The sequence below is a fragment of the Canis lupus genome, chromosome 1, assembly GCF_003254725.2.
Source record: "Canis lupus dingo isolate Sandy chromosome 1, ASM325472v2, whole genome shotgun sequence".
In the NCBI taxonomy this organism is placed as follows: Eukaryota; Metazoa; Chordata; class Mammalia; order Carnivora; family Canidae; genus Canis; species Canis lupus.
In genome coordinates this window covers 115,869,299-115,883,397 of record NC_064243.1, presented here as the reverse complement: position 1 = coordinate 115,883,397, position 14,099 = coordinate 115,869,299, and the positions used below count along the sequence as shown (strand labels likewise).

The following is a 14,099-nucleotide window of genomic DNA, read 5'->3' as shown; positions in this document are numbered from 1 at the left end:
AATCACATCTACATTTGTAATATAAGGTTACATACTCAAAAGTTCCAGGGATTCAGATATGGACATATTTGGGGGGCTTTTATTCTATGTAGCACAACTCTCTTGCCCAGGAACCAATGAGGATGAGCAACAGGTTTTCCTTGGAGTTGGTAAGAATGTGTCAGTGATGCCTATAGCACCTGGATTGGCATCCATCTGCTTGCATCAAAGGAAGTAGAAATAAAATCTTCCAGATGCCTATTCTCTTGAAAAGTATAGATTCTTAGGGCTCAAAAACATTAGAGAATTTGATTGAAATACTCAAAACAGGAAGATCATTGCATCCATAAAGTGGAAATATCAATTATATTCTATGACATAATATTGTGACTTAAAGAATTTGAATCTTCAAAAATTCTTTTTTAAAAAAGATTTTATTTATTTATTTATTGCTTATTTAGAGAGAACATGTGCACATGCAAGTGGAGGGGAGGGGCAGAAGGAGAGAGAGAGAATCCCAAGCAGACTCCCTGCCCACATAGGGCTTGATCCCAGGACTCTGGGATCATGACCTGAGCCAAAGTCAGATGCTTAATTGACTAAGCCACCAAGGCACCCGCCAAATTCTATGTTTTAGATGGAGATTTATTAAAAATCTGGAAACATTTCATTAAATTTGCTTACTTTCTTTAAGGGGAGAAAAGAAGGAAAGAACTCATATTTATTGAGAATTTATTATTTTTTGAGAATTTGAAAGCTTAATATGCTGTGTGGCTCCATTTATTATTTCATTTAATCTGCATTCATTAATTAGATAACTTCATCTGCATTGTATTCTTGGACTTTTCTGGATAATAGAATTATCCTATTATACACAGTAAGTTTTGTCTTCCTATGCAACAGTAGGACTGATCAAGGATCATGTTGACACTATAGTTGAGGCACCTAGTTTCCTTTAATGTTACAAGGTATTCAGCCACAGCCTATTTATTGTGTTATCCCTTTCCTTCAAGCCCTTCTCTTTCTTTCCTCATTTTACCTCAAAGTCCTTGTCCTATTTTCACCGATAATAAATGGATTTGTTGTTTCAGTGGCTGGTGACTTTCAGGGATGTGGCCATCGACTTCTCGCAGGAAGAGTGGGAATGCCTTAACTCCACTCAGAGGGACTTGTACAGGGATGTGATGTTGGAGAACTACAGCAATGTGATTTCACTAGGTAAGATCATCTTCTTCAATACACAAAACTTGTCTCCCATATTTTCTGCCTCCTTCATGATCATTTTCTGATTTCTCTTCCCTAAGGAAAGGTTTGAGTTTTTTGGAGATAGAAGGGTAACTGAACTCCAGTAGTCCACTGCTTGGGGTGCACCAAATTGAACACAACCCAAGGAAACATTGAAAGCAAAGAACTTTTTATTACTTGTTTCATGTAAGGAAACCAGAATATCACTCTGAAAGCACTATCTCCCTGTGGGGTTAGTACAGGAAGTTTTTGTGCAGCATATCAGGGGGCGAGGGCAGGGGGCTCATATAGGCACTCTGGTTCAGTTGCACATATCTGGCATTTCAGCGTGCCAGTGTGTACATTGTATGTTCAAAAAATGGTGGAAAACTCTACCCATAGGAGGAGGTCTTAGTATTATAATAAGCTGAAAATACCTTCAGGTCAGCTCAAGTGGGCTTCTGTACAGGTCCTCAGCTCTCTTCTGGCTCACACTGACTCCCACATAAGGGGCTATTGGGCTGGACACACTTAGCAAAGGTCTACCAGGTAAAACACCTATGTAGGGGTCTTCTCAGCTGGAACTGTTGGTTCTGCAGAACAAGACACATTCCTTCCCTGCTTTTGTCCCTTCTCTTCCTCCCTTCTGCTGATAGCTTTAAGCCCTCTTATTTGAATAACTTCCCCCTTGTATCCTAGCTAACAGGAGTAGACAGCTCCACTGTGTTCTTACTTCTCATCTTCAGACCTCCACATTTTCTTCTGTCATTTCCTTCAATGTCTTTCTGTGATGATCAATGGACTGGATTTGAATCTGGGATTCCCATACCATGACCATATCCCATTTCTTTTCTTTTAAGCTGGATGTTCGATCCCTAAACCAGATGTGTTTTCTTTATTGGAGCAAGGGAAGGACCCCTGGATGGTGATGAGAGCCATGACAAGAAGAAGGAGCTCAGGTGAATAAAGAGTTAGTCACATAGGAGCAGCTCTTGCTAATAATAACAACTGATTTGTGAGGTGGCACCACTTTGAGATGTTTATGTGAAGCTCTCTTCAAAGGCCTGTGGAAAGAAGTCTAAGATCTCAGCAGGAAGGTTATATCAATGTGAGTTTCCAAAAGGAATTTCCCTTCCAACTCACATTTACCACTCTTCCTCCCTCATATTCCCTTTTTGTTTTAATGAGGAAGCTACCTTTGGTTTCTTCCAGAGATATCCTCATATTTATTTTTTTTAATAGAGTTGGTATCGCCATCAACTTCGTTGAGAGCTTGCTGTGTTCTTAGATTAGGAAAATCAGGGACAATCTCTCAGAGGAGGTAATTTTGAATGCGGGCTTGAATGAAATTAGCCATGCAAAAAAAAAAAGAAAGAAAGAAAGAAAAAAGTGTGTGTTTAGACAGATGGAACAGAAGTGCAGAGCCCCTGAGGAGATGCTGAACTTCACTTATTTGAGGATCAGCAAGAAGGACAGTGTGGCTAGAATAAAAAAAGTAAAAGTAGAAATTAATGATGAAGTCAGAGGAATAGGCAGAGAATAGATCACATAAGGCCATTTAGGCAAGGAATGAGATTTTATTACAAGCATGATAAGGAGCCATTGGAGGGTTTTGTGCAGATGAGTAAAGGGATCTTTGTTTAAAGATCACTCTGAGTGCTTATAGAGAATGAGGGTAAGAATGAAAGCAGGAAGACCAGTTAGAGGTCTCGTTCAGGGGTCCACATTAGAGATAAGAGTGGCTTAGAATGGGGTTTAATATATGAAAGTGATGAAAATGGGTTATATTCTGGTTATATTTGATGGTACAATTAATAGGATTTGCTGAAGGATTGGAAATAAAGGCATCAGAGTTTGGAAGCCTGCAGAATAAAGTCAAGAGTTATGCGTTTGAGATGGCCATTAGATATTCTTAATAGAAAAGTTAGATAAGCATTTAAAAGCCTGCGGGATGGTAGTCAGGACTGAGGAATAAATATAAGATTAATCTCTGGATCATGGGATTAGATTAGATTATGGAGGGAATTGGTCTAGATGGAAGGCAAGGTGAAGTCCAGGGGCTAAACCATAGGGCATTCCAGCATTTAGTTAGGAAAAGGATAATGATCCAGCAAAGGAAATTAAGGAGTAACTTAAGTAACCTGTGGTCTGTGATGCAATCTGGAATACAGAGGACTGGAAGCCAAGTGGCAAACATAAAGAGGAAGTGGTTAACTGTGAAAGATGCTGCTATGAGGTCAAGTAAGATGAAGGATGAGACCTGATTATTGGATTTGGCAAGACAAAGGGCACTAGTGACCCAGACAGAGTAGGTTTAGAAATGAGAGGAATAACAACCTGATTGTAGAGGATTAAAAAGAGAACAGAGAAGAAATAAGACAACAATAAAAACTATTGTGGGAAAGTGATTTAACTCACCAGGAAGTGTTGAGGGCCATTTGAGGAATTCTCAAAAGTATAAATAGAGGACAAAGAAGTATGATTCAAGTTTGTATATGGAGTGCTATTTCAACTGCATAAAAGTAAAGGAAAAAAGCCTGGAAGGAAATATGGCAAAAATGTTAGTTATGAGGGTGGGAGAGAAGGGGGGGGGTGGAGTATTGACAGGAAATCCAGACATCTCTTTTGAAAAGTTTTACCAGGAAGGAGCACAGTAAATGAATAGGAGCTGCAGGGTAAATCAGAGAATCAAAGAGGTTGTTTTGTTTTGATTTCAAAGGAGAGCCTTTAAGATGGAGATAAATATTGGAGAGATGTACAAGAGTAAGTGATCTGGAAATATGGGTGGTAGTGATCACAAAGGAAGGTTACTTGAAATTGAGATTTTGGAAGTATTTCCATAATTGGAAATGACAAGGTCTATTATGTCTACTGTGAGGGAGGGTAGATGGAGTGAGGTAGAGGAAAACAGTGCTTCAGGGGAAGCAGTGTGCTCAAGGTTGCAATCAGAGTAAGAGGTGAAGAGAACACATAGAAGGGAGGGAGGCTGAGGTTACAGAGTATTTGCAGAACGTATACTGTGAATTCCCAAAGGCCTCCTGGTTAGAGTACAAGAGAACACTGCATCACAATAAAAGATGTCTAGACCTGGATGGGATGAGAGTCCTAGTGATGGACTCATACCTAGAAATGTCGAGAATTACAGGATTGGTCCTAGAGTAGTTTCTCTGGGAAAGATGAGTACTTACGCCTATTATAACCTAAGGGTAGTGGCATTGTTGGACTAAGAGTGTATAGAAGTCAAGACTTTCCGGGAGAAGCCAGCATTAATAGCAGAATATGGAGGTCTTACCAACATCCAAGAGAGGCCTCTCTTATAGGCTGTAGTGGGTGGAATGGCTGTCTTAATATAAGAGAGAATTACAGGTGCAACATTGCTGGAATCTGGGATTAGGGACGGCTTTTCAGGAATTGCAAAGGAACGTAAAGTTTCAGGTGAACCCTGAAAGGATATAAAGCAGGTAGGGAGGCTGAGGGTAGACAGAAGAGCATTCCTGGCAAAGGCAACAGCGAATTGAGGGCAATAGGAGAATGGAGCTTGGTGCAATATGAGGTATCCTAAGAAGGCCCTTATATTTGGAGCCTCATAGGGAATGGTACCAGGTGTGAGTTTGGAGAGTCTGGCAGGGTCTAGACCAGGCTGAACCTTCTAGGGGTTATAGAAATGACTTGGTGAGGGTGCTTGGGTGGCTCAGTTGGTTAAATGTCTGACTCTTGATTTTGGCTCAGGTCATGATCTCAGGGTCCTAAGATAGAGGCTTGTCAGTGGGCTCTGCATTCAGTGGGGAGTCTGCTTGAGGATTCTTTCCCTCTTCCTCTGCCCTCCTCCCACTTGTGTGCTCTCTCTCTCTCAAATAAATAAATAAATAAATAAATAAATAAATAAATAAGATGACTTGGTGGGTTATGAGCAGCATTTATTTTTATCGTTTTGTTTCTCAAATAAAATAACACAGAAGAGAAAAATTTTTTAAATATCAGAACGCATCCCACGTAGGAAAGATAATTCCATGACCTATTGGCTTTATGTATGTGTGTGTTTGATCATAATATAGCATGTATTTCTTATCTTTGAATTTTGTCTCCAAAGCATTTGCAAACTAATGAAGAATCTTAAATAGGACAGTGAAATAGGACAATTTACATATTTAATGTATCACTTTTGACTGCCAGATGGAAATTAGAAGGAAGAGTCTCAGCACATGACTGAGTAGGTTATTGTTCTGCTTCACACAAGAGGTGCTCTGGCTTTCTCTGAGTGTTGATAGTAGATAGGGATTGAGATAAGGCAACAGATTCAAGAGGAATTTCAGAGATTAATTCAGCAGGAGATGAGGGGCAAGGGGCACGGCCAAAATGAAAGAGACCTCCTAAAATGATTTCTGCTTTTCAGGCTATTTTGTCTTCCTTAGCCATCACCTCTTTTGCAGTTTTCTCATTTTTTTTCTTTCATTAATTTAATGACAACAAAAAGAACTATTTAATCATGTTATTATAACATGGAGAACAGTTGGGTCTAAACTGGATTCATTTGATCCCTTAGACTGTTCCTCTAATCAACATATTCCAGTTGGGTTCTTTCCTAGGGTTTTGTAAACCATATTGTGCTTCTCTGACAAAAACAAAGTAAAAGCCAAATACTCTTATCCCAATACATTTTGTTGACATGAGTTGATGTTAACTGATGTTAACTGTTTTTTTTTTTTTTTAAAGATTTATTTATTTATTTATTCAGAGAGAGCGAAAGAGGCAGAGACACAGGCAGAGAGAGAAGCAGGCTCCATGCAGGGAGCCCCACGTGGGACTCAATCCCAGGTCTCCAGGATCACACCCCGGGCTGCAGGCGGGGCTGCCCTGTTTTTATTTTTGTTTACAATTTCATTCTGCTTTTCAGTGAAAGCATGTTTTCCTTAGATTTCTGCATCATTTCTCTTTAAAAAATTTTAGAAGGGGGAAGGGCAGAGGGAGAGAGAGAGAGAATCTTAAGCAGGCTCCATGCCCAGTGCAGAGCCCAATGTGGAGGTGGATCTCATGACCCTGAGATCATGACCTGAGCTGAAATCAAGAGTTAGATGTTTAACCACCTCAGCCACCCATGCTCCCCTCTGACTCATTTCTAAAGACTGTTTAAACTTGATCTTACTGATTTATGTTGATTTTCTTTCTTAATATCATCCTCTATTACTTTCTACAGCCTAGGTACAGTGTCATCAGAGACTATGCCTCACACTCCAGGCATATTATATAGTATTCTTTTACACTTAAAAGTTATACCTAGGGGGATCTCTGGGTGGCTCAGCGGTTTGGTGTCTGCCTTTGGCCCAGGGCGTGATCCTGGAGTCCAGGGATCGAGTCCCACGTCCGGCTCCCAGCATGGAGCCTGCTTCACCCTCCTCCTGTGTCTCTGCCTCTCTCTCTCTCTCTCTCTCTCTCTCTCTATGTCTGTCTATCATAAATAAATGAATCTTTAAAAAAAGAAGTTATACCTATACATTTTTGTTCAGAACAACATAAAAGTTTCTTTTTAAAATTTATTTATTTATTTATTCATGAAAGACACACAGAGAGAGGCAGAGACACAGGCAGAGGGAGAAGCATGGTCCCTCCAGGGGAGTGTACTGTGAGACTCAATCCCAGGACTCCAGGACCGTGCCCTGAGCCGAGAGCAGACACTCAACCACTAGGCATCCTAGGCATCCCTAAAAGTTTCTTTATTGTGTGAGCTTGTCACTATTTCTAGAATATTATAAAGATGCTTTTCTGGGAAATATGAGAACATTTGGCGTTAAGTGGAATGTATTGGAAAGGAAGACTTGAAAAAATATATAAGGGAAAAAGAAAATACTGTATATGGTTTCTATGTTCTGGGGAATAGCTAAATAGGCATATTTTTTCTAAACTTGTAAAGCTTGGAGAGTAGGAGGATCAACATAAATAAATGAAATATAATTCTAGGATTGTAAAAATTGAAACAAGAATGAGGAATAAGGTACAGATAAAGAGATTAAGAGAAAGCATGGACCCAATTAGAGTTTTCAGGGGTAGTCTTTCTGAGCAGCTGCCGTTTAAATTAAAACATTTCAGACATAAAGGAATTGGCCATGCAGACAGCATTTCTGGCAGATGGAACAGCATATAAGAGTCTGAAATGGGAAAGAATTTGATATGATCCAGGAACTTAAATAAAGCCAGTAGGGTTGGAGCATTGTTTCTGAGGATAAAAATGGCTCAATATGAGGTCAGAAATGTAATCAAGGAATGGATCATGCAGGGGCTTTTAGGCCATGAACAGGAATTTGGATTTTATTTGGAAGTACAAGGAGTAAACCATTGAAATGTTTTAAGCTGTATTTTCAATTTTTTTCTATACCAGCAGCATCTGGGGAGATAGATAGATGAAGAAAAATTTGCATTTTTAAAGTTGCTGACAAATAGTGAATGTCAATAATGTGCAAGTAATGATCCTAGGCACTAGAAATAAAGCAGAGAATGAAGCAAAGTCATTGCTTTGATTAAGTATGGAGACAGACAACGTACCAGCTTTAAAAATAGTATATCCACTAGTGAATAAATGAAATACAGGTGCAATTCTATACTGGGTGTGTTGATAATGTGACATTTGAGCAGAAAACTTGAAGTGAGAGAAGAGAGCAAGCCATGCAGATATCTGGGGAAAGAGCATTCCAGAAGGTAAACATGGAGGCATATGCTTGGCATTTTTGAACAGCAAGGAACTATTGTGGTGAGAACAAAATGAATAATTAGGAGCGGTAAGCGATGAATCTAAGTAGGGCAAACTACCATAGACTAAAGTCAAGTGTGCCATAATAAGTAAGAACTTTGGATATTATTCTAAGATGATAAAATAAAATCTGAGAAGATTTTTACAGGGGAGTAATATGATATGAATTTTATTTTATTTTATTTTATTTTATTTATTTTATTTTAAGATTCTATTTATTTATGCATGAGATACACACACAGAGAGAGAGGCAAAGATACCAACAGAAGGAGAAGCAGGCTCCATGCAGGGAGCCTGATGTGAGGCTTGATCCCGGGACTCCAGGATCACGCCCTGGGCCGAAGGCAGGCGCTAAACCACTGAGCCACCCAGGGATCCCCTGTGATATGAATTTTAAAAAGAATTCTTCTGCCTGCTGTGTGAAGAACAAATTGTATGGGCATAGTTCAAAGAACAGACCAGTTAAGAGGCTATTACTCTGAGAGACAGGTGGCTTGGCCTAGGGTGATAGTAGCGGATGTGGTCAGATACTCAATAAACTTTAATAGGAGAGGTAATAGGACTTGTTGATAGATTGGATATCTACATTTGATCAAATATTTCCATGGGAGAGTTTTTGCTATTAAAATCTTCCATGGTTGGATTCTAATCCACCTCCAAAGTCTGAGAACACACTTAGACTATTTTTCTAATTAACTTCCTCCCTATAAATTCCCTTTATTCTGTGTTTTCTCCTAGTGTCTTTTATTTGCACAAAATATTTCAGCACTGCTTGAGCCATTTTGTTCTTATAAGAATTTTATCTACCATTTTTACTTTAGAAGGCTTAAAAGTTTCATTTCTCCTTGTAAACCAAAACAGCAGGAATTTGCTTTCTTGTTATCTTCCAGACTTGGAATCCAGTTGTAAGATCATAAAGTCATCCCCAGAAAAGGGAGCTTATGAAATGGAATCACTGCAAGGGGAGAATATGAGGAAATCTTTCAGTCATAACCTTGATTGCAATGGTCTTAGAGATACTACGAAGGGCAAAGGAATGTTTGAGGGTCAACAGAGAAGTCAGGAAGGACTTCACATGCACATGAAAATTACCTGTGGTGAAAAGGCCACTCAAAGCCATTCTATGTCACCTACTCTTTATCAGATACATCCTACCAAGGAAAAATTATACAAATGTAAGGAATGTGAACAAGTGTTCAACTACCTGTCATGCCTTACTCAGCATGAGGAAAGCCATAATAAAGAAAAACACTCTGAAGTTAAGAAAAGTAGGAAGACCTTCAGCCAAAAGCCAGCCTATATTCAGCATCAGAGGATTCAGAATGGTGAAAAGCCTTATGAGTGTATGGAATGCGGGAAGGCCTTCAGTCGTAGTTCTGATCTGATTCAACATCAGAAAATTCATACTAATGAAAAACCTTATCAGTGTAAGGCATGTGGGAAGGCTTTTATTCGTGGTTCACAGCTCACTGAACATCAGAGAGTTCATACAGGAGAGAAACCATATGAATGTAAGAAATGTGGAAAAGCCTTTAGTTATTGTTCACAGTATACTCTCCATCAGAGAATTCATAGTGGTGAAAAACCCTATAAATGTAAGGAATGTGGGAAGTCCTTTATTCTTGGCTCTCAACTTACTTACCATCAGAGAATTCATAGTGGTGAGAAACCTTATGAATGTAAGGAATGTGGAAAGGCCTTTATTCTTGGTTCACACCTTACTTATCATCAAAGAGTTCATACTGGTGAAAAGCCTTACAGATGTAAAGAATGTGGAAAGGCCTTTTTATGTGCCTCCCAACTTAATGAACATCAGAGAATCCATACAGGTGAGAAGCCCTATGAATGTAAAGAATGTGGGAAGGCCTTTTTTCGTGGCTCACAACTAACTTACCATCTGAGAGTTCATACAGGTGAGAGACCCTATAAATGCAAAGAATGTGGGAAAGCCTTTATTTCTAATTCTAATCTTACTCAACATCAGAGAATTCATACAGGTGAAAAACCCTACAAATGTAAAGAATGTGAGAAGGCCTTTATTTGTGGCAAACAACTTAGTGAACATCAGAGAATTCATACAGGTGAGAAACCCTTTGAATGTAAGGAGTGTGGAAAGGCTTTTATTCGTGGTGCATATCTTACCCAACATGAGAAAATTCATGGTGAGAAGCATTATGAATGTAAGGAATGTGGGAAGACCTTTTTTCGTGCCACACAACTTACATATCACCAGAGAATTCATACAGGTGAGAAACCCTACAAATGTAAGGAATGTGACAAGGCTTTTATTTATGGCTCACAACTTAGTGAACACCAAAGAATTCATAGAGGTGAAAAACCCTATGAATGTAAGCAATGTGGGAAGGCCTTTGTTCGTGGCTCACATCTTACTGAACATCTAAGAACTCATTCCGGTGAGAAACCCTATGATTGTAAGGAATGTGGGAAGGCCTTTAGTCGTGGCTCAGAACTTACTCTACATCAAAGGATCCATACTGGTGAGAAACCTTATGGATGTGTTCAATGTGGTAAAGACTTTAGACGTCATTCACAACTTACTCAACATATGAGGCTTCATAATTGAAAAAGCCTTGATTTTGATTTAATAGAAGGCTTCAACACTTCTGAAATGTTAGAGAACCCATATTATGTTCATAGTGAATGTAGTGATAGATCCTTTTGCTTGTGCTAAAAATCAGCTAATTTTTAGAAAACCTGTATTGAATGCAGAAATAACTTTTGGAACCCATTAAATATTTTTAAGAATCTCTATAGCTTTGAAATGTAATGCTGAAGTATATTCTTTATTGAGCACCATCTCTATTTCACCATTTCCTGTGAAATTGGAGAAATTAATCTCTGTGTGCCTCAGTTTCTTTGTGTAAAATAATGGAATAACAGCACATTGATTAAATTAAAAATGAGGGATCCCTGGGTGGCGCAGTGGTTTAGCGCCTGCCTTTGGCCCAGGGCGGGATCCTGGAGACCCGGGATCGAATCCCACGTCGGGCTCCCGGTGCATGGAGCCTGCTTCTCCCTCTGCCTATGTCTCTGCCTCTCTCTCTCTCTCTCTCTCTGTGACTATCATAAATAAATAAATATTTAAAAAAAAAATAAATTAAAAATGATTAAATGTATGCAACTCTCTCTGGACAGTATCTGATACTCATCTGTTATTTTTTTTCATCTGTTATTATCATCATTATTATATGCTATTGGAGAAGTCAAATGGTAAGAGTATTTTTGAGTACAGTAAGATATAAGCATTCTATTATCATCTATCCCCTTTCTAAAAATTTTGTTTCATTTTAGATTTTATTTATTAGAGAGAGAGAGCACAAGCACACAAGTGAGCAGGTGCAGGGGGACAGGAGAGTGCAGAGCTGAGTGGGGAGCTGGAGGCAGGGTTCAGTCCCAGGACCCCAGGGTCATGACCCAAGCCAAAGGCAAATGCTTAACCAACTGAGCCACCCAGGTGCCCCCCTTTTTGTTTTGTTTTTACCATCTATCCCTTTATGAACACCAGATAATTTATTCTATGACAGAAACTTTAGAATATAAAAAAAGGCAGGAAGCTCTCCATTTTAGAGCTCATAAATTCTGCTGCACAAGATAATTCATACTGCAAACAAACTATAGAAGAAATCCCTTTAAGATTGTAAAGCTTTTTTATAAAATCAGGGAGAGGTGATTTTTCAACAGCAAATTCCAAAAGCAGAAGTTGTTATTTCATATTTTCTAATTACTACTTTAAGGGAAAAATAATTTAACAATAAAATGATAGCCAGGTAGCTCCATTAAAAGAGAAAAAAACTAAAAAAAGAAAAATATATATGCAATTATTAGTCTTAAATGAGAAATCAAAATTTACCAACTATGGCTTTTTTCTCATTATCTGTACCTAATCTATTCTTGATAATTTGTTGAATAGTAAATTTTCAGATGCCCAAATTTCAGAGTCTACACTGCATTATTTTAAATGGGAAAAATGTTAATGTTTCCAGCCCACTCAAATGTCCTGATTAGTTTTCTCAGATGTAATTTAAATTCAGCTTAAACCACCTACTTGATTTCTCTCAGAGATTTCAGAATAATATAAAACTTGTAAAACCTAGTAAACTTGTGTAAATAATTAGCAGATATGATTGTGCATGCAATGATTTTAAATATAAAGTATGAATTATGTTTTCCTTCTACACTTCAAGAAACAGAAACTATGATATAAATAAATTGGGGCAGCCAGGGTGACTCAGTGGTTTAGCGCTGCCTTTGGCTCAGGGCATGATCCTGGAGACCCAGGATCAAGTCCAGAGTCAGGCTCCCTGCAAGGAGCCTGCTTCTCCCTCTGCCTGTGTCTCTGCCTTTCTCTCTCTCTCTCTCTCTCTCTCTAAATAAATAAATAATAATAAATAATAAGTAGATATTTTTTAATAATAAATAAATAAATTGTATTAGTACATAATGGACACAACAATTAGTAAAATAAAATAATAATAAAAGTAAAATAAAAACCATTGCTAGAATAATTGAAACATAAGTTCTCAAAACAATACTTACTACATGTGATGCACTCAGCTGTTTTCTATTAAATTGTCTGTAATAAATCTACAGCCCACTCTGTTGTCTTCACAACTTAGTACTATTCATTATCCCCATTTTGAAAGACACTGGTTTTACATTTATATTACAAAATTGTAATCCAGGAGCACCTGGGTGGCTCAGTTGTTTGAGTGTCTGACTCTTGATTTTGGGTCAGGTCATGATCTTGGAGTCATGAGATTGAGCCCTGCATAGAGTTCTGTGCTGAGCATGGAGCCTTCCTGAGATTCTCCCTCTCTCTCTCTGTCCCTCCTTTTCTCTCCCCCCATCCCCCAGCTTACGCATTACACTTTCTTTCAAAAAAATAATTCAAATGCTAATTTGCCATTTTTTAAAGTGAAAAAAAAAAAAAGATTGAGAACTATTAGAACTCCCTCTGGTGAATCATTAGAGTAAAAATTGTGATGCTAGCTAATGCAGTCATGCATTCCCTGCTCATACTGGACAAACTATGGCATCATTACCACACTGAATTTAAAGAAAATGTAAATAATGTAAGTAAAACATTTGCTGCATTGTTGTAAGTCATTGATATACATCTGGCATGTAACATATTTGCATATTAGCAGAAAATACCTTGAACCAGACTCTCCCAAAATATGTTCAAGAAATAATAATCTCCAACTATCACTGGAGAAGAGGGTTCTGTCTCATTGCATACTGCAGTGCATAACCAAATTCCCTTACTGGCAAATTCCATTTTGAACAAGACAAATTAAAAGGTTGTGAGAAGACCTCCAATAAAGAAAATATTACCATTGTTTCCCAGTCCTGACCATGAATGCTTTCTCTTCCAACATACTATCTTTGGGTTATGAACTCACTTTGAGAAATCCATTGCTGACCAAAAGGAATAATTATAAGATGAAATTTACAGTATTATGGCAGTTAATTAAATTTGGTAGGTGGTGTAGTAGTTTTTGTTCTAGCTCAAGTTTTCATAACCCTTTCCCTATTCCCTCAACATCTAGATTGATTTAGTTAGGTTTTTATTCTTTATGCTGTTGTTATGAGGTTGTTTAATGTAAAACTTGAATGAATATTAATTATCTCAGCGTTTTATATTTATTTCATAAATTGAAACTTAGTTTCCTATTGAGGTAATAACAAGGGGATAGGAATGTACACTAATCAAATAATAAAGACAAACAGAAGTAACTGCTACACTGCTTTCGTTGGTAAGATATATTGATACCATCACACCCATTCAAAATTAAGCTCTATTTCCCCTACATGCATATAATTCTTTTCAAAGGTCATTAATTTCTTTTACAAAGTTACATAATAAAGTTTAACCCATACCAAAGAAATAGTGCAGATTAAAAACTCACATTCACTACCTCCCACCCATCTACTGTTAAAACTTTGGTCTTTATCTTGTGATGTTTCCTTCTGTTCTCAAATATGGTCCATATTTGAGTCTAAAAAAAATGTTTCAATGGGATGACTACCCACTAGAATTTGTTTTATTTTGTGTTAGCTTTTTCTTTTCTTTTTTTAAGATTTTATTTATTTATTCATGAGAGAGAGAGAGGCAGAGACACAGGCAAAGGGA

The 14,099-nt window shown here is 37.9% G+C and overlaps 1 protein-coding gene across 1 annotated transcript in view; it reads left to right on the top strand.

Moving 5' to 3' along the window:
- Nucleotides 1–10,869, top strand: part of LOC112643723 (uncharacterized) — a 59,659-nt gene extending 48,790 nt beyond the window's left edge. Inside the window, exons 13-15 of the mRNA XM_049110127.1 lie at nt 1,071–1,197; nt 2,064–2,162; nt 8,836–10,869. Of these exons, the coding sequence (XP_048966084.1) occupies nt 1,071–1,197; nt 2,064–2,162; nt 8,836–10,529 (1,920 nt within the window). The 3' untranslated portion in view covers nt 10,530–10,869. The remainder of the gene's footprint in view (nt 1–1,070; nt 1,198–2,063; nt 2,163–8,835) is intronic.
- The last annotated feature ends 3,230 nt before the right edge of the window (nt 10,870–14,099 follow it).